Source organism: Chiloscyllium plagiosum, chromosome 4 (assembly GCF_004010195.1).
Source record: "Chiloscyllium plagiosum isolate BGI_BamShark_2017 chromosome 4, ASM401019v2, whole genome shotgun sequence".
NCBI classification, from domain to species: Eukaryota; Metazoa; Chordata; class Chondrichthyes; order Orectolobiformes; family Hemiscylliidae; genus Chiloscyllium; species Chiloscyllium plagiosum.
This window is the reverse complement of record NC_057713.1, coordinates 3,210,187-3,231,929: the sequence shown is the minus strand read 5'-3', so window position 1 is coordinate 3,231,929 and position 21,743 is coordinate 3,210,187. Positions and strand designations below refer to the sequence as shown.

The window sequence follows — 21,743 nt, the reverse complement described above, 5'->3', positions numbered from 1 at the left end:
GCAGACAACAAGCAATATGAATTCGACTGGGACAACACTACTATCACAGGTCAAGCCAGACAGAGAACAGCCAGGGAATTCCTAGAGGCATGGCATTCATCCACAAACTCCATCAACAAACACATCGACCTGGACCCAATATACCAACCACTACAGCGGACAGCTGAAACTGACAACCGGAAGCGGCAGGGACAGACCACTATAAACACCGGAGGAAACATCAAAGAAGTGCTTCGCAGGAGGCTCCCAAGCACTGATGATGTCGCCTAGCCAGGGGACGAAACGTTTGCAACAAAAACTTCCAGCTCGGCGAACAGAGTCATGTATGAATACACTTGTTTACAAGTATAATATTGAATCTTGTGCAATGGAATACTTAAGGTAAAACAATACTATGCTTTGAAGCAACAGTTTAAAGTACTGAATTTTCCCCCTAAAAGTTTGGTCAAATTTTAGCTAATGTTGTTCCATTGTTTAAGAAAGGTAGCAAAGATTAGCTAGGGAACTATAGAACAGTGACCCTGACATCAATTTTAGGCAGGTTGTTGGAGGATACTAAGGGACAAAATCAACCAACATTTGGGTAGTCTAACTAGGGATAGTTGGCATGGATTTGTGCATGGGAAGTCATGTCTGACAAATCTTTTCGAGCTCTTCAAAGAGGTAACCAAGAGGATAGATGTCGGTACAGCAGTGGATGCTGTCTACATGGACTTTAATAAGGCCTTTGAAGGTTAGGTCGCATGGGATCCAGGGAGAGCTAGTTAATTGGATTCAAAATCGGCTTGATGGTAGGAAGCAGAGGGTGACGGTTGAAGAAGGTTATTTCTCGGACTGGAGGCCTGTGACTAGTGGTGTGCCACAGGGGTCAGTGCTGGGACCTTTGTTACTTACATAAATTATCTGGATGTGAATGTACACAGCATGATTAGTAATTTTGTATCATCCGCAAACTTAAGAGGCATCATCAATAGTGAGGAAGGTTATCAAATATTAGGGGCATCTTCATCAGATGAAGAAGTTGGCTGAGAATTGGCAGATGCAACTCAATATAGATAAGTGTAAGGTGTTACAATTTGTAAAGGCAAACCAAAGGAGGGCATGTACATTACTGTAAATGGTGAGGTCTTGAGGAGTGTTGTGGAACAGAGGGACCTAGGAGTACAAGTACTTAGTCATTTGAAAGCAGTATCAAAGTAGATAAAGTAGACAAGGTGGTGAAGAAGGCATTTAGTATGCTGGCCTTTATCAGTTAAAGCATTGAGTATACGAGTTAGGATGTTATGTTACAGTTGTACAAATCATTGGTGAGGCTGCACTTAGGAGTATTGTGTACAGTTTGGTCATCCTGTAATAGAACAGACAGTTAAACTGGAAACAGTGCAAAGATGATTTACAAGAATGTTGCCAGGACAGTAGCCCCAAACTATAGGGAGAGGTTGACCAGGATCGGACTCTACTCCCTGGAATGTCAGAGAATGAGGGGTGACCTTTTTGAGGTATATAAAATTATGAGGGCCATAGATAGGATGAATACATATAATCTTTTTCCTATGAATGGGGAATTGAAAACTAGGTTGAAAGTGAGGGAGGGAAAAATTTAAGGAGGACCTGAGGGACAATTTCTCCACACAGAGAGTAGTGTGAATGTGAAATGGACTGCCAGAGAAAGTGGTTGGGGCAGGTACAATAGCAACATTTAAAACACATTTGGATAACTACATGGATGGGAAGGGTATTGAGGAATATGGACAAAAATACAGGCAATTGGAACTAGCTGAGTGGACACCATGGTCAGCTTGGACCAGTTTGGGCCAAAGGGCCTGTTTCCATGCTGTATGACTTTATGACTCTAAATATTTTGAAATTGCTTTCAAATTATTTCCACATTCCTGTATGCTATATAACTATCCATATTTTAGTTATATAGAGCCCAACTTGTCCATGCTGACTAAGTTTCCTAATCCGAAACTAGCCCCATTTACCTGCATTTGGCCCATATCCCTCTAAACCTTTCCTATCCACAGCCATGTACAAATGTCTTTTAAATGTAGTAATTGTATAGAGAAAGTGCAATTTTTTTGGAATAAATCACAATGCATATGGACAGAAGTCTTTTTTTTAATACAGCAGAGTAACAGTAGTCTACAGACAGTGAAAAATACAATGAGTTTTCCTCACCATCCAGTCAGTCAACATTTCCACTTGTACACAATGAAAAAACCCAGTTCTCAATCCCAGTCTTAAACCATATCACAGTAACAGTGAGTGACGGGGAGGCAGAACATTTATAAGTCCCATATCCTTCTAGAATCACGTCACTTGTCAATTGCAAGGTGAACAAATTGTTTCTCTGTTTATGAAATACTGTTACTACAACCAGGGACACATTAATTCCTTGAGTAACTTACCTCAGTTCATTAACATTTTTGTAATTTTAAAACTTCCTGTCCCCTGAGTAATGTGTGTACCAGAGCAAAACTGTTGATAACATTCTCCAGTCTGAATCAAATTAGAAGATTCACATTTAGTTTATCACATTACTCAATGTCAGACAACTCAGTTATTTAATTCTACTGTTAAAATAAAACAGAAATTACCACATTATAGAATTATACTACCATCTAAGTAAGGGGATTTAAATCCCAGAATTTTAAGTTTAGAAACACAGGACAAGGCTCTAATTCACGAGTAAAATTATTTGCTGAGCAACAACCTGAAAATTCAGAAATAAATAAATAATCCAACATAACCAGCAACAGCACAGGTGAGCTGCTCAGTCACACAGAAAGACCTCAAGTCTGTGCCAAGTCAACTGGTCAGTTGGACAAGGTATCAGACGGCAACCAGCGCCTATTGAATCACAATGCAGCAAAGAGTCAACAGCTTCAGGAAATGGGGAAAACTGGTGCAATAAACATTCATGGCTGTTGGACAAGCCACACAAGGTTATATAGAATTTAGGAACAATATTATTTGTGATTTTATTACTATTAGATCATGCCTCAGAATTTTTATTAAAAAATAAACTTTTAGCACCAAACATGGTGACATCTGCATCCAGGTGATAAGTTCTTATTCAATGGTTCTCACCTCTCAGATAATGGTCCATTGATAATTTAGCATAGGCATCATCTAATGTAATGAAATCTTATTTACCCTGTTAAGAGCAGATACAAATATAGTCATATGACAAAAAAAATCACAAAGTAGGTAAAGAGACACTGAGATCTACAAGACAATTTGATTTGCCCATTATCTTGTTCCCCAGATATTCCTTTAAAAATGTATGAATTTTCACAATTTATTTTGTTTCTTTTGCATCTGATCTACAACTGAGGTATTTTTTAAAAAAGTATACCAGAAGATCTCAAAGAACATCTTAGTATAGTGGCATCATAGGTTTGAAGAAGGCTTTAACTAAAAAGACCTTGTAGATACTGCACCTTTCATTCATAATTAACAAATGACCCTGAGCAGAAATGAACTCAAGTCCTTTGCTGCTGGTGTTCTGCGGGGTCTGATATAAAAGAGAATTTAAAAAGTGCTAACAATATTTTACACATCTGAAAATAATGATGGTGTTAAATCTAGGCAAATTAAAAATATAATTAGTGCAACAAAAATATGGCTATTAACAGGCAAAAGCCATGAACACTTTTTCCTTCCTGACCTTCTGCTACCTTAACCAAAGCACATTGAGAATCTGCCTAAGTGATGTAAATGGGCTCTGTGCTTTGATAAACTGCACTGATATTACAATTAGGTCCAATTTGAAGTACAGTAAAAGTGGGGGAAGAAAAGCAAGGCCACTTGATAATCCTTGGAATCCCTAAGCCTTCTCCTGTTTAACTACCTATAATAAAGAAGCAACAGCTTCAATGCATCTCATTTATCAGTGAAACTGCCCCTATGCGTCCAAAGATATTCTACATGCTTAGGTTTAAGGCAGCCTTTATGAGCTCAGGCCAACCACTATTTCCTTTGCTGTATAGTTACAGCATAAAGTGCAGGAACTAATTAAGTTCAATCACATGTGCACTGGAGAGGACTTCTATTTGGCAAAGATCACTGTGGAACAACTTCTTTCAATGATGCTAACGCAGTATGAATACGCACATGAAGACGGTTTTCAAAATCATAACCAGCAAACTCTTCCTGCAAAGTAAGAAAATGAGAATTAACTAACAAGGATAAAATGTATTTTCTGAATCAGCATCTGATAAAGACAGCTTAAATAATTCAATCATATTAATCTAAAGTCACCTATGTCATATTCACAGACACTGAATTAAACAATTAAAAGAAAACATTGAATATTCAAAAATAACTTACCTCTGTTTTGAATGGTGTAAGTTTAAAAGTTCTTTCCCGATTTAAAAAATTATCATCTCAAATCTCATTCGGAAATTGTCTAGTTGGCAAGTTAAATATACCAATACCAGAAAGAATCGGTTGTCTGGGGATTTTGGAAGCCAGAAGGTGACTTAATAGTGATGTGTAACATATGAGGAGGATGGACAAGGTAAACAAAGGCAGAGACGTGTGTGTGTGTGTGTGTGTGTGTGTGTGTGTGTGTGGAAGGATCAATAATAAAGGGGCATAATTTTAAAGATTTGAGAGAGTCATGGGAATCTGGAACACACTGCCTGGGAGGGTCGTAGCGTTGACAAACATTTAAAAAGTAATTAGACAAGAATTTGAATTGTCATAATATTCATGGCTTTCAGCCTAATGAGGGAAAGTGGGACCAGTGTAGATTTACAGTATCTTTTTTTGCTAGTGCAGACTCTATGGACCAATTCTGAAATGAATGATTCCATGATTCTGATAACTTGTATGTGGAGGATTGGAATCCTACAATGTGTATCACTGGGAGACAATAACTTTACAGATGGTAAGGAACAGAACTGAATGATTATTGATTCATAGAACTGTATAGTTTAGAAGATATCCAGGTGGCCCATGTTCCTTGCTATATATTTTCCAAATTTCCTTTCCTGTCTCTTCTCAAGGCCACCCTCTCCTCCCTGACCTATCACCTTCATCCTCTCCCCCACTCACCTATTGTACTCTATGCTACTTTCTCCGCACCCCCACCCTCCTCTCATTTATCTCTCCACCCTTCAGGCACTCTGCCTGTATTCCTGATGATGGGCTTGGAACATCGATTTTACTGCTCCTCGGATGCTGCCTGAACTGCTGTGCTTTTCCAGCACCACTAATCCAGAATCCACGCTGAGTCAGCCTGTACAAGATAATTCATCTCTTGACCTCTCAATCCTACTCCCACTAAAATTTATAATCCAACTTCCCATTCTGACGCCCACATTAACCAATATTGTAAATGGTTTGCTCTTTCCCTTTCCTTAAAAAATACTCTCCTCTCCTTGGTTTCTTTCTTTGCCTTTGCAAATCTCCGAACCGCCCTTTCCCTTCTGAGGGCCTTGACAATGTTTTCACCTCCAAACATTTTTCATATCTTTCCCAGAACCCATGGCTGAATTCCACCAATCAGAATTCTGCATCTATCATAGTACCAAAGTAATCCTAGTTGAAGTTATAAAGGGGTTCATAAGTAGCAAGTAACATCTATGTCACACAACTGCCTGCCAGCAATGCAGATTTCCAACAAAAAAAAATAATTCTAACTATTACCTCCTTATGTTAAATAGACTTAACCACTGCTGGATCCCCAACTATTAATGTCCTCAGGGATACCATTGACCAGAAACTGAACTAGCCACCTTGTAAATATTGTGGCTACCAGAGGTGAGGAGGTCTGCAGCAAGTAACTGACCACTCAGCTCTCCAAAGTCTGTTCATCCTCTACAAGGCACATGTCAGGAAATTGATGGAATATTCCCCACTGGCCTCAGCTACAATAACATTTAAGAAGCTCAGGTACATCTGGACAAAGCCACTGGTATCCTATCTACCATCTCCAACTTTCACTCCCTCAAATGTGAAACTCATAGTGGCAGCAGTGTGCACCATCTAGAAAAGGCACTGCAGCATTTCCTCCAATGGCATTTTCCAAACCTGCAATATCTGCCATTAAGAAGCAGCAGCTCAGTATTTGCTGAGGAACACCTCGAATTGTAAATTCATGGGTTTAGAAGGATATGGGCCAAATACTGGCAAAAGAGACTAGATTAATTAAGGATATCTGGTCGGCATGGATGAGCTGAACTGAAGAGTCTGTTTCCATGCTATACACCTCTATGACTCTAAGCCACAAACGATCATGATATAGAACTGTATCACTGTTCCTTCAGTGTCACTGGGCCAAAATCCTGGAATTCCTTCTAAACAGCGCTGTGGGTGTCCCTCACCCCCAAGTACTGCAGTAAATCAAGAAGGCAGTTATAGTCATAGAGTCAGAAAGACATACAGCATGGAAACAGACCCTTCGGTACTACCTTCCACGCCGACCAGATATCCCACCTAATCTAATCCCATTTGCCAGCACTTGGCCCATATCCCTCTAAACCCTTCCTATTCATAGACCCATCCAGATGTCTTTTAAATATTGCAATTGTACCAGCCTCCACCACTTCCTCTGGCAGCTCATTCCATACCCGCACCATCCTCTGATGTTGCCCCTTAGGTCTCTTTTATATCTTTCCCCTTTCACCCTTTACCTATGCCCTCTAGTTCTGGACTCCACAACCAAATAGCCACTTGCTCCTAACTTCTATAATTTCTTCCTATGGCCTGCAATTTCTTCTACTAGCCTGTCTTGTGACTGTACTTCCCTGGTTCTGAACTCCTTGGTCATCACAAATATCCTTCCTGCACTTACCTGTCTAGTCTTGCGAGAATTTTATAGGTTTCTGTGAGAACCCTCACCCCACCTCCACCATTCCTCTGAATTCTAGCAAATAGAATCCCAACTGATACAGTCTCTCCTCATAGATCTGACCTGCCATCCCAGGAATCATTCTGACAAACCTTAATTTCCCTCCCTCCATAACCAGAATATTCTTCCTCAGATAAGGAGACTAAAACTGCACATAATACTCCAGGTGTGGACTCGCCAATGCCATGTAGAATTGCAGCAAGACACACTTGCTCCTGTACTCTAATCCTCTCCCTATGAAGATCAGCCTGCCGTTTGCCTTCTTCACTATGTATTGTACCTGCATGCTTAACTTCAGCGACTGGAGTACAAGGTCACCCAGATCTCATTGCACCTCACCCTTTCTTAATCTACCACTACTCAGATAATAATCTACATTCCTGTTTTGGCTACAAAAATGGATAACCGCACATGTATCCACAATATACTTCATCTAAAGAGAGATCATTCTTTTCATAGTAAGTCTTTGTTCTCAGAGGCGACATAATTCAGTGCTGTTAAATGCTATTTCCAAGTTATGATACCATTGATTTGTTTCAAAATAGGGGCTCACATAGAACATAATTACTGACATGGACCGGTTGAACTAAATAACCGGCCCTTATGATATATATAACGTAAATAGACAGCAGTGTCGTGGTAGTATTAGTGGACTAGCAATCCACAGACCCAGGCTAATGTTTTAGGGAGCTGATTCCCACCATAGCAAATGGTAAAATTTAATTCCATACTTTTATTGAATTTAAAAAGTTGCCTAATTGCAAACATGCACACTGTCAATTGTTGTTAAAAAAAACATCTGGCTCACTAATATCCTTCAGAGAAGAAAACTGACTTTCTCATTTGGTCTAGCCTGTATGTGATTCCATATCCATCGCAATATGTTTGACTCTTAAGCGACATCTGAGTAATTAGGAATGGGCAACAAACGCTAGTCAAGCCAGCAATGCTCACATCTTGTGAATTAATTAAGAAAACAGAATACACTTTGGGAACTAAGTTTAAATTGGAAACGATCAATGCAATCAGTTTCAGCAAAATTGGGTGGCACAGTGGGTTAGATATTGCTTTTTCACTTCTGACTCTGCTTCAAACGTAGTGTAGCTCAAGAGATAAGTCTCTCCCTCTCTTGACTAGAAGGGTCATATGTAAAATGCTGAAAATGTGTTGCTGGAAAAGCGCAGCAGATCAGGCAGCATCCAAGGAGCAGGAGAATCGACGTTTCAGGCATGAGCCCTTCTTCAGGAATTCCTAAAGAAGGGCTCATGCCCGAAACGTCGATTCTCCTGCTCCTTGGATGCTGCCTGACCTGCTGCGCTTTCCTGCAACACATTTTCAGCTCTGATCTCCAGCATCTGCAGTCCTCACTTTCTCCCCATGTGTAAAATGACTTTGCACAACATAGTTGGCCATTATCTGTTTTTACCATCTATATTAGAGAGTGTCCTTTACACAGTAATATGTAGGAGAAAGTGAGGTCTGCAGATGCTGGAGATCAGAGCTGAAAATGTGTTGCTGGAAAAGCGCAGCAGGTCAGGCAGCATCCAAGGAGCAGGAGAACGGACGTTTCGGGCATGAACTCATGCCCGAAACATCGATTCTCCTGCTCCTTGGATGCTGCCTGACCTGCTGCACTTTTCCAGCAACATTAGATATGTAACCAATCAGTAATATACTTTACAAGTCTGGGTGTTTGCTTGCAGTGTTTCCATACAAGGATTTGGTCAATGTCAAAATATCTAAACTACAAAGAAATCAGACACAGGTTTTCTAACTTACCTTGGCTTGGTACAGTAAAGTTCTGCCTTTATCCAAAGTCTATCATTTAAAAAAAAAAGTAAACGTATTAACAATATGTCCTCCACTCAAATAATGGCAATAAAATCACAATTGCAAGGCACTATTATAAGACTATCATTTACATTCAATAATACAGCATCTCTGGAGAATAATTTGAAGGTTTTACAATTGGAATATAGGAACTGGAGTAGGCAATTCAGCCCTCAACCCTGTTCTGTCATTCAATGAGATCATGGCTGATGTGTGGCCTTTGCTTAATCAAAATTTAAAATTAACAACTGATCCAGATCCACTGCTCTTGGTGGAAGATAGTTCCAAACTTCTGTTTCCCAACAATTCTCGTAAAAGGTCTGGCCCTAATCTTTTGACAATGCTCCCTAGTTCTAGAATCCCAAACAAGTGGAAATAATTTATCTACTTTCTTTTCATGTTAATATCTTGAGGACTTTGATCAGATCACCATTTAACTTTCTAAATTCTAGAACAAAGATACCTAATTTACATAATCTGTCTTTATCACTTAACCTCTGAAGTCCAGGTCTCATTCTTGTAAACCTACATTGTACTCCCTCCAAGGCCAATTTATCCTTCCCAAGGTTCTGTACATCTCTATGACTGTATGAATGACACCCAGATCTGCTCACAGCACTCCAAGTGGAGTCTAACCAGGCTTTTATATAACTGCAGTGTAAATTCTGCACCTTTCCACTCCACTCTTCATAAAAGCCAGCATCCCATTAGCTTTCTTGTTTTCTGCACTGTGTGTCATCTTTTAAAGATTTATGCACTTGATACCCCAAGTCTCTTTGGACATCCACTGTGTTTAACTTCACACCATCTGGCATCTGGAAAGTACCCTGATCTATCCTTTCCTGGTCCAAAATGGGTAACCTCACATTTGCTTACACTGGACTCTGTCTGCCACAGTTTTGTCCATTTACCTCATCTATTAATATCCCTTTATATTTTTATGCTTTGAATCTAAACTGTCTACAATACTGATAACTGTGCAATCAGCAAATTTGGATTTGCCTCACAAAAGAAATTTTGATCATGAGTAGGAACAATTAAATCAGACAAATTAAACTAAACTCTTAAGAATCTTGGTATATATCATAAATTAAAAGCTAAAGGTCAGAAAACCAATATGGCTGTCAAATGTGGGTGAACAGTATGTGCAATATTTTCAGTTCTAAAAACAGAGTTGCAGCTTTTATAAAACCTACTAATTAGTGGGACAATTCTTTGCAAGATAAAGTCTGTAAAATGGATGAGATGTTACATTCAGCCAGCTTTGATTAATGTTGGATATACATACCTCTGGATTTTCTAATAACTGACATCCAAGTTCATAACAAGCATATGGCTGTATGTATGCATTGTTCTGACGACTCAACTCATCCTTTATAGCTAGGTGGAAGAACTGCAAAAAGAAACCAAGTTACAATGTGAAACCATGTCGCACATATTGATTGATAAATATGTTTTACAAAAAGTGATTGTATATTGCATAGGTATACAGTATTCATGCAATTATAGGTGGAAGGGAAAGGAGAGGAACTTAAATCAGATGCTCAAAACTGTATTACCGTTACAGTTTGGTGAAGTTTGGGGCTTTCAAGTGCATTCTTCCTTATGAGCACGTTACAAGATACACTCAAGATCAATCAATGTTATTTAAAACAGTAATTGAGCTGTAAATATACCTGTAGAATACCAGGTTTATTTATAATATTTTTACATTTCAAATATACTTTCACAATATATTAATACAACACAGAGTTTTAAATGTCTTTCATTTGGAAATTTTATATTGTGTTTAAATTTTACTGAATATGTTGATGTTGAATAGAAAACAAAATGCAATTCTTAAAGTGCTATCAGCATGAGCAGATGTGTTAAAGACAGGCTACACATACACACCTGAATAGCACCATCTGAATTTCCTAGACATTTGTGTATTGCACCCAGGAGAAGGTGTTTTAACCCAATTGTTAATGGCTCATGCATTTCTTGACAAGCTGCATAAAAGAGGACACATTAGGTTGTCGATTATAAAACTTGACTTGTTGCATTCAGACTAAAAATCAATCACTATAGGAAAAATAACCAGGAAGATGCATACTTTGTGAAGGATTATTTTCAGTTAATCTCAGAAACCTCAATTTAATTGTATTCACTGCATTAAATAACAAAGGCATAATCGCAGATTATACAATTGCAAAACTACACACACTCAACATGCAGTATTAGGTTAGTTGTTATAGATTAAGTATTCTCTTTCTGATGGTTTCATGCATAATTAATTCAACAAGAATCAGGAGTTTCAAACTGTTAATGCATTAAGTTTCCTATGCAAATACAAAGCAAAGTCTATTTACATAAAACATCAAGACAAGCAATAGATTTTAGGCAATGAAGTTGTCTCACAAAGGGAGATGAACAAGCCAATAAATAAACATTCAGCAAACACCAAGAGTCTCATATCCAGGTGAGTTGGGATGTTATTAGCGTTGACCTTTCAACAGGGTAGGAGGCAAGGTTGGGGATATGGAGGTTACAGGTGACCCCACTAGTCCTGATCAGAATGGAAATAAGTGCTTAATCCCCCTCCTTCAGATTCCCCCCTGCAGATCACACTGCTGTAACAGGATTTCATTACTGTTCTCCATTGACTATCTTGCTCACAAAACTATCCTATTTAGTTAGGAGACTGCTGTAATTTCTATCTTGATCAGAGTTTACTTCTGCTGGTAGAGCTGTTTTGAAATAGACACAGTGATGCCAATAGAAACTTCAGATGAGGAGATGAATATTCACCAAACAATGGCTTCTCATGAAGCGGCAAGTTCAATGTTTTGCCATGCCCAGAATGTAGAACATTGTGGATAATTATACTTTTGTTTTTAAATCAGATATTGAATGCAGGAAAGTGGCAGATGGAGATTAATTCAGATAAATGCGAGGTCCTGCATTTTGGGAAAGCAAATCTTAGCAGGACTTATACACTTAATGGTAAGGTCCTAGGGAGTGTTGCTGAACAAAGAGACCTTGGAGTGCATGTTCATTGCTCCTTGAAAGTGGAGTCGCAGGAAGATAGGATAGTGAAGAAGGTGTTTGGTATGCTTTCCTTTATTGGTCAGTGTATTGAGTACAGGAGTTGGGAAGTCATGTTGTGGCTGTACAGGACATTGGTTAGGCCACTTTTGGAATACTGCATGCAATTCTGGTCTCCTTCCCACTGGAAGGATGTTGTGAAACTTGAAAGAGTTCAGAAAAGATTTACAAGGATGTTGCCAGGTTGGAGGATTTGAGCTGGAGGGAGAGGTTGAATAGGCTGGGACTGTTTTCCCTGGAGTGTCAGAGGCTGAAGAGTGACCTTATAGAGGTTTATAAAATCATGAGGGACATGGATAGGATAAATAGACAAAGTCTTTTCCCAGTAGTGGAGAAGTCCAGAACTAAAGGGCATAGGTTTAGGGTGAGAGAGGAAAGCTATAAAAGGGACCCAAGGGGCAACTTTTTCACGCAGAGGATGGTACATTTATGGAATGAGCGGCCAGAGGAAGTGGTGGAGGCTGTTACAGTTGCAATATTTAAAAGGAATCTGGATGGGTATATGAATAAGAAGGGTTTGGAGGGATATGGGCCGGTTGCTGGCAGGTGGGACATGATTGGTTTGAGATATCTGGTCGGCATGGACAAGTTGGACTGAAGGGTCTGTTTCCATGCTGTACATCTCTATCTAAGATGAGTGTGACACAGAGCTTTCAGAAGAATAAGTAAGTTAATCGGGTGGTGAAAAAACATAGCAGATGGAATATATGAAGGGATTTTTTTTAATCACAGGAGGTTGAGTATGAAGGGCTTCTATTCATTGAAGTTTAAAAAGAATGAGAGGCAACTTTACTGAAACATAGAACTCTTAGGGAGATTGATAGGGTAGATATTGAGAGGTTGTTTTCCCTTGTAGGAGAGCGTTGGACCAAAAAGCACAATCTCAGAATGTGTGGCCACACAGTTAAGAGAGTGATGAAGAGGAATTTCTTTTCTCAAAGAGTACTCAAAGAAAGTCTTTGTGGATGAGGACTGTGTAGTGTGGGTCGTTAAATATATTCAGAACCAAAGTAGACAGATTTTTAATCAGTAAAGAAATTGACGATTATTGGGATAAGGCAGGTAAATGGAGTTGAGTATTAGAAGATCAGGGAGAAAGTGAGGACTGCAGATGCTGGAGATCAGAGCTGAAAATGTGTTGCTGGAAAAGCGCAGCAGGTCAGGCAGCATCCAAAGAGCAGGAGACGCAGCAGGTCAGGCTCTCCTGCTCCTTAGATGCTGCCTGACCTGTTGCGCTTTTCCAGCAACACATTTTCAGTATTAGAAGATCAGCCATAATCTCATTGAATAGCAGAGCAGACTCGATGGGGTGAATGGCCAACTTGCTCCCAATCGTATGGTCTTATTTTAGACAAATAATTTTTATAATGCCTGACAGGTTAGACATTGAGAGTTGGTTTTTCTTGCCTTGAGATTCTAGTACTGGGGTGACAGTTTCAGAATCATTGAAGACCGAGTTGAGGAGGAATGTCTTCATTCCGCAAGATGTAAATATTTGGAATTATTTATTCCAGAGGGCTGCGGATAAAAGTCTTTGAGTAAATTCAAGACAGAGATTGATAAGAGTTCTGGGATGCAGGTTCACAGTGGGCAAGTGCTTTCCACAAAAACCAAAGAATGCAGGGATAGGGTAGGCAGCTGTTGCTTGTACATACATTGTGCAATGATCACTTCAAATGCTTTAGGGGCAGTAGCATGTAATGCTGCTTCTACTCTTCTGAAAAATAATTTTATTATTTCTTTTTTTGAAAGTGGGCAAGAATTAATTTCAATATTGTCTATTGAGAATTTAGCAAAGTAGATGCGATTCACTTAGTCAGCCTCCATAGCAATTTTTACACCGTGTTGTTTGTGTGAACTTGAACTTTCATATAAATCACAGAATTATTACAGTGCAGGAGGCATCAATTTGGCCCACTGTCTATACAGTAGCTCCTCAGCAAAGCTGCAGGGCCAATGGACTGTTTCTATGCTTAGACTCTCAACATAATATGCAAAAAAACCTGCGTGAAGTTGTAGGTTCAAATAAAAGCAATGTACTGCAAATGCTGGAGATCTGAAATGAAAACAAAGTGCTGGACAAACTCAGCAGGTCTGACAACACTGTGGAGAAAGAAACAGATTTAATGTTTCAAGTCTATTATGACTGTTTTACGGAACTAGAGTAAAAAAAATGACAAGGAGAAATGAGGACTGCAGATGCTGCAGATCAGAGCTGAAAATGTGTTGCTGGAAAAGCGCAGCAGGTCAGACAGCATCCTAGGAACAGGAGAATTCAGGCATAAGCCTGAAGATGGGCTTATGCCCGAAACGTCGATTCTCCTGTTCATTGGATGCTGCTGCTCTTTTCCAGCAACACATTTTCAACTAAAAAAATGACAACTCTATTTTTCCCTCTTCAGAGATGCTGCCAGACCAGAGTCTCTTTAATATTCTTGTTTAAATTACTGCAATAGTAGGTTACCTTGATTCATTTGCTGCAGATTTGAAGGGGAACAATTGGCAAGTGCTTTCCACAAATACAGCACTTCAATGACAGCGAGGACACATAATTCTTTGGTGGGCTTCTCCTTCTGGAATCTTTCAGCCTGCACAGAAATTAACAAACATTAAAAAAACCCATTAATTTTGACTCTCTTTTCTTAAAGAAAGACAACAAATCCTTACAAGCTGCTGGAACTACTCAGCAAGTTTGGCACTTTCTCTGGGGAGAAACAGAGTTAACACGTGAGTCAACTCTGACAAAAAAAATTACACCGAAACCGTAAACACTGTTTCTATCTCCACAGATGTTGTTTAACCTGCCAAGAATTTCCAGCATTTTTGATTTTTCAGTATACACAGAATTTGGTTTTTGCAGATGCATACATGCCCTTCACAAACAGAAGCAGATTTTCCTCATCAGTTAGATGAGCTGAATAACGTTAAATGGAATTCAATCTGGATAACTGTGAGGTGATACACTTGAGATGAACAAACATGACAAGGTAATGTTAGTTGAACAGCAGGATCCTGGAAAGCACCAAGCATCAGATTGAGTTTGGTGTGCAGGATCACTGGTCCCGTAAGATATCAGGGCAGGTAAACTGAACGGTTAAGAAGGCATATGGAATAAAATCATAAATTACTGGAAAAACTCTGCCAAGCTGGCTGCATCTCTGGAGAGAAAGCAGAGTTAACATTTCAAGTCCAGTGACTTCAGAATGGAAGATTTCAGATTTCCAGCAGTCACAGTACTTTGTTTTATTATATGGAACACTTGTCTATATTAGCCAAGGCATAGAATTTAAGAGCAGGGAGGTTATGCCCAAAGTGTACAAAACATTGGTTAGACCCTAGCTAAACTATTGAGTGTATTTCTGGATCCCACATTATACAAAGGATGTGATAGTACTGGAGAGGGTGTAGGAGAGATTTACCAGAATGTTGCCTGGACTGGAGCGTTTTGGTCATTGGATAGGCTGGGTTGTTTTTCTTGGATCAGAGGAGGCTGAGAGGGCACGTGATTGAGATGTATAAATTTACGAGGGGCCTAGACAGGGTAGACATGGAGGAAACTACCCCTTGATTAAGACATCATAGAAGTGGTGGATGCAGGTACAGCTACAATAAGTTCATGAATAGGAAAGATTTGGAGGAATATGGGCCAAATGCAGGCAGGTGGGACTAGTCTAATTTGGGAGCATGGTCAGCATGGACTGGTTGGACTTAAAAGTCTGTTTCCAAGATGTATGCCTCTAAGACTAGGGCACAGGTTTAAGAGAAGGGCAGGAGGTTTAGAAGGGATGTGAGGAATTTTTTCCCTCACCCAGAGGGTGGGACTCACTGCTTATAAGAGTGGTTGAGGCAGAAGCCCTCATAACACTTAAGAAGTATTTAGATAAACACTCGCAATACCAAGACATACAAGGCTATGGCCAAATGCTGGAAAATGGGATTAGAAATATTAGGGGTATTTTTTTGACCAGCATGGACACAATGGGTTGAAAAACCTTTGCCTTTGCTTTGGGTCTCTCGGGCTCTGACTGCATTAAATGGGAGCCCTGTCATTTTTAAACAATGCAGGTGCAATGGGCATCTGACCCCAATACGAAGATCTGGGCTTTCAAATTTCAAAATTTCTAATCAATTCTTAAGCATTTACTCATCTCTCCGTTTGAGAAATTAAAAAAAACGGAACCACATCAGTCTACCTTTCGGGAGGAAAATTGCTCAATTTGATTATTCTTCCTTCTGAATAACTTCTGGACTTCAATGAATACTTCTTGTGCCTTGTCAGTTTCACCTGTTGCTCCCTGGCAGGCTTGATCAAAGAATTACAAAAATCTTATTTTATGCAACCAGTCAAAATATCAACACACAACAGTGCAGCAAATAAAGTAAAAGTGAAGCAAATGTCAAAATGGCACTATTAGATTCTGAATCATATTACATTTAACTTTTATTCATCATGAATGCTATTTCTTACTTATCTAATGTATTAATTAATCATGTATCAAATGTATTAATTCATGTTTTAGGAATACAACTTTTAATTTGCGAACTAAACATTTTAAATGCACAATAAAACAAAAATATTTAGTTTGTAAATGTTGGCCTCTGTTCATTTTAGGAGGTTGTAGTGTAACGATTATAAGCTAAACAATGATCTATCTCTTTGTATTTAGAGGTCTAAATTATTCATATGATTTCCCAAAACTAGGAGGAAGTTTTGCACTTGGAATTAGTTGTTTGAATCTCTTTCAGGGCATCAAAGTATGTCACACTGTTGTGTGTTCTTTTTGACCTGGATTTTATCTGGGTAATTTCTCATACAAACAGACAGTTACAGTCTGGGTCTAGAGCAGCTGAAGATGACAGAGAACCTGCTGAGAGCTGTAAACCAGTATTTTTTTATTTGAGGCCACTAAGCAAGAATACAGTAACAGCAATGCTTGAACTGGGTATTTTAAAGAAAAATTATCTGTGGAGGTTAGCATTTCTGGCTGGGCCAGCATTTATTGTCTGTCCCTAGTTGCTCAAGAAGGTGGTGGTGGTGAGCTGCCTTCTAGAACCGCTGCAGTCCACCTGTTGTGGGTTGACCCATAACGCCATTTGGGAGGGAATGCCAGGATTTTGACCCAACGACAGTGAAGGAATGTTGATATATTTCCAAGTCAGGATACGTAGTGAGTTTGAAGGGAAGTGAAAGGTGGTTGTGTGCAGACATCTGCTGCTCCTCTCCTTGATTCGAAGTCGTCATGGGTTTACAAGGTGCTGTTTGAGGATCTTTGGTGAATTTCTGCAGTGTATCTTGTTGATAGTACACATTGCTGCTACTGAGTGCTGGTGGTGGAGCGAGTGGATGCTTGTGGATATTGTCGAGAGTGTGGTGCTGGAAAAGCACAGTAGGTCAGGCAGCCGCTCCCAGGGAAGCAGGAGAAGACGTTTCGGGCAAAAGTCTTTCATCAGGAATATTCCTGATGAAGGGCTTTTGCCTGAAACATCAACTCTCCTGCTCCTTGGTTGATACCTGACCTGCTGTGCTTTTCCAACAGCACACTCTCAACTCTAATCTCCAGCATTTGCAGTACTCACTTTCACTTGTAGGTATTGTGCCAATCAAGTGGTTGCTTTTTAATGGATGGTGTCAAGCCTCTGGAGTGTTGTTGGGGCTGCACCCATCCAGGAAAGTGCAGAATATTCCATCACACTCCTAATTTGTGTCTTGTAATGGTGGATAGGCAACGGGGTGTCAGGTAGTGTGTTACTCGCCTCAGTATTCCTAGCCTCTGACATGCCCTTGTAGCCAGTGTTTATGTGGTGAGTCCAATTGAGTTTTTGGTCAATGATAAGCCTCCAGGATGTTGATAGTGGGGGAATTCAGTGATGCTAACAGTATTAAATGTTATGGGGAAGTAGTTAAGTTGTCTCTTATGGGTAAAGGTCATAGCCTGGCATTTGTGTGGCATGAATGTTACTTGCCAATTATCAGCCCAAACCTAGATATTATCCGGATCTTGTTGCATTTGGACATGGACTTCTTCAATATCGGAGTTGTCGCAAATGGTGCTGAACATTGTGCAATCATCATCGAACATCCCCACTTCTGACTTTATGATGGAGAGAAGGTCATTGATGAAGTAGCAGGGGATTGTTGGACACTACCCTGAGGAACTCCTGCAGAAACATCCTGGAGCTGAGATGACTGACCTCCAACATCCGCGACCATCTTCCTTTGTGCCAGGTATGGCTTCAATAGCGAAGAGTTTGCCCCCAGATTCCCATTAATTCCAGTTTTGTCAGGACTCCTTGATGCCACAACAGTTGAATGCAGCCTTAATGTCAAGGGCCATCACTCACAATTCACAACTGTGATGTGTTGAAGGAGAATGGGTTGGTTCAGCTAGCCAGTGGTTACTGGACGATCACAAGAAATCCAATACTTCAGCATGATGCCAACAGCATGGATTCAATTCCCACACTGACTAAGGTTACCATGAAGACTCTCCTCCTCACTCTTGCCTCTCACCAGAGATGTGGTGACCATCACCAGTCCTCTCTCTCGATAATGATTGAGTAGCCCTATGGTCTGGTAAGATTATGGTGACTTTACCCTTTTCAGGGGAATAGTATAGGAGAATTCTTGATTGTAAATGATAGAACAGGAACTGCTTGATTGATATTTTCAGGTTTAAAGAGCAAGTGCTAACAAAATATAGTATTAAATTAGTAGTACCTCCTTTATTTAACTATTGTACATCAGATCTTTTTAAATGTGAAATTTTGTAGTATAATTCTTTTCACAACCATGAATTTGCATTTCCTTTTTTCTGCTACCGAGAACGCTTCACATTAAGCAAAGATATACAGTACCACAATCCTCTGACACTGGACTAATATTATTCATTGCATTCCTTTTACAAAGCAAATTAAAATGTACAGTTTTGGAACAAACCTGCAGTCAAGTATGCATAATAACACTGAGACCACCTGGATTCATTTTTAAGCCTTGCAAAAGACTTGTATGCATCCTTGAAATTCATTTCTATCATACTACACCAACCTGAAAACAGGAACAAAGCTCAAGTCAAATACAAACATAAACAAATAACAGCTCTCTTCATTTAAAGACAATTTGATATATTTTAAAGGTGCATCAATTTCATGCACTTCCATGCATCTTAATGTCATATGCCACATCTTAATTTTGAATCTACTTTTCCCTCTTTCCCCTCAAAACTTAACTATATGCAATATTATAAATTTCAATTAATGTTTTCTTTGAAAATATTACTCTGCTTCTTCAGATATTTTAAACTAACTTTTCCCTTTTCAATTCGCCCATATTGCTGCCATTTTAAGTTCCATTCAGTGGGCTGACTTGATTTTTCATATAAATCTGCACCAGAAGCTTGAACTCGAGAAGAAAAAGAAACATTAAAAAAAAGAATACAAACAAACATCACTGCACTAACTGAGTTCAGTGGACATCAGCTGATAGAAATTTACTGGTAATGTTTGGCATGAGGGTGCACATTAGAAGGTAAATCACAGGGAAGACACAAACCTTTCATTCTTTTAGCATAAGTCATGGACTTTTGACCTTGTGCTCCAATTCCACCAATGACTTCCACTCTCCCCAAATGCTATTACAGAGATGGTCCAGGTCAGTACAAACAACCACCTTTAACTTTCTCAAACACCTAGATCTACCTACACTAGACACTCCAGATGGCCACCTGCAAATTAATCTGTTTACTAAACTGGGAGTTGACTTTTCCAATAGCCGAACTCAGTCTGCTCAGATCATTGTCCGTGCAGCCAAGATTCACTAGTCTCAAAAAAGTGCTGCACAGATAACTAATACCATCAGAGACCTGGTCTAGGAAACTCACGGCATTCAAAACAAATTTGAAGGAAATGAAGTGAGTGGACTAGATAGGTAAATAGTCTATAATTAAACAAAGAATTGCAGAAGCTGGAAATCTGAAACAAATGCAGAAATTGCTGAAGAAACAGTAGGTCTGGCAGCGTCTGTGGAGAGAGAAAAACAGAGTTAATTTTCAATTCCAATGACTTTTCTTCAGAAGTGGGTTGAAGAAGTTAACTCTGATTTCTCTCCAGAGATGTTGCCAGACTGGCTCAGTTTCTCTGGCTATTTCTGTTATTGTTTTAAATAGTCTATCATGCCTGGAGGGAGAACAAAAATCTGAAATTATTACTTGATAGTACAGAAGTTAAACACTACTAAAAGAAAGAAAAGTCAAAGCTTTTGATCTGGCACTTATTAGGACCCGGAGAAAGAGAGGATTGCAGATGCTGGCAATCAGAGTCAAAAGGTGTGTTGCTGAAAAAAGCACAGCAGATCAGGCAGCATCCGAGGAGCAGGAAAGTCAACGTTTCGAGCATAAGTTCTTCATCAGGAATTCCTTTGACTCATTAGGACCAGGGCACAAGAAATGAAATTTAGAAAAGAAAAAAACTCAATGCTGGAGAAACTCAGGAGGGCTGGCAGAATCTAAAGAGAGAAACAGAGGTAATGTTTCAGATCTGGTATGACTATTTCGCAGTTTTGAACAGTCCCAGAGAGGGAGAAGGCAAAGAACGAGGGAGTAGGCAGACAGCGGTGTTGGAGGTAAGGACAGGGGAGGGGGAGATGAGACAGCAGAGACAGGAGAGGAAAGGATAGGAGGAAGATACTTAGTCACCCATAATTATATATCAGTTTCCAGTATAACCTTTAGCACATCGGGAATATTTAGTAAATAGTGTCCAATGAATGACTCTACATTCAGAGATTTATAAGCATGGCCTGATTGAGCACAGTCAGTATACTGCCAAATGATGCTGGAAACATTAAATGCCTCCTGCATTCCCCGTGTAAATGTTCTGACCAAACACAGTCTGCATGTCAGTCTGTGATTAATCAGCTAACTTAGGTTGCCAGTTAATTTTCCAGCTGCATCTCTCTACCAACCATGACCCAAACAATTTACATGGTCTTCCTAAGCTGTATAAATTGGTGCTTTCTATCAAAGCCCTGTTTTCTTGTGCCCCAGCCCTGATGGCCGCAAGATAAAAGGCTTCAACTCCTTGTTTCTTTCCAGCAATGTTTAAGATCTGAAATGTTAATAAGGTGGAAATCTAGACAGGAATCAAGTGGGAAAGGTTCAGTCTCTATTGACACACCTACCCTCTGCTTCCATTGGTGACCAGGCTGACTGATAAAAACAGACTACTCGAGTTATGTAGACCTACCCAGATAATACTAAATTAGTGACTAAGACATTGCCAGTTAATTTCAAGCTACCATATCCAGGCATGTCACTTTTCAGCAATCCATAAATCAGAAAAGACCTCACTGACTTACCCTTCATTATTCCTTCTCTTTTCCTTTCCCTCCCACCAACCCCAGGAGAATTTCCATTACTTGAACTTCACTGTATAGGAGCAATACAGATCTTTAATGTTAGATGCACATATTTACCCCTAGATGCATTTAAAACCACTCCTGTGTACAATATAATCTCAGTTCATCCTTCACAGAGAAACATTTTGCAGATAATAAGTCAGATTAAAAATACTAACTTCCAATGATAATCCTCAGAACATGAATCTAAAACACTTACCTATCTCGTATAAGCATACATGTTGGATTTCTCGTTGATCTATAGCTAGTTCTAATGCGGTTTGGAATGATGTCAAGGCACTATTGATTTTACACTAGAGGAAAACAAAAACAGCGATTTTAAATCACACCCAGTAAAATATTTCCAAACAATATTTCAGTACGGAAAATGTATTTTTTGCTATTTTTGCTTGCCGTATATTGCTTTTATGTTATTTTTCAGCCATTAACATCCCTGCTTCGGCAGCCATGCAGCCAGCGGCACCATGAAGACAACAACTTGCATTTATAGAGAAATAAAATAACAGCAGTAATAATAGTCAAACATCCCAAGCTGTTTCACAAAATCTAACC

At 39.5% G+C, this 21,743-nt stretch overlaps 1 protein-coding gene across 2 annotated transcripts in view; it reads right to left on the bottom strand.

The window, feature by feature from the left end:
* Positions 1–2,103: 2,103 nt before the first annotated feature.
* Positions 2,104–21,743, bottom strand: part of ttc39c (tetratricopeptide repeat domain 39C) — a 109,249-nt gene continuing 89,609 nt past the window's right edge. For both annotated transcript variants that reach the window (XM_043687605.1, XM_043687606.1), the window contains 8 exons: positions 21,391–21,484; positions 18,717–18,824; positions 15,973–16,082; positions 14,244–14,367; positions 10,586–10,683; positions 9,981–10,085; positions 8,642–8,680; positions 2,104–4,158 (listed from right to left, as the gene is read on the bottom strand). In XM_043687605.1, the coding sequence (XP_043543540.1) occupies positions 4,069–4,158; positions 8,642–8,680; positions 9,981–10,085; positions 10,586–10,683; positions 14,244–14,367; positions 15,973–16,082; positions 18,717–18,824; positions 21,391–21,484 (768 nt within the window). In that variant the 3' untranslated portion in view covers positions 2,104–4,068. The remainder of the gene's footprint in view (positions 4,159–8,641; positions 8,681–9,980; positions 10,086–10,585; positions 10,684–14,243; positions 14,368–15,972; positions 16,083–18,716; positions 18,825–21,390; positions 21,485–21,743) is intronic.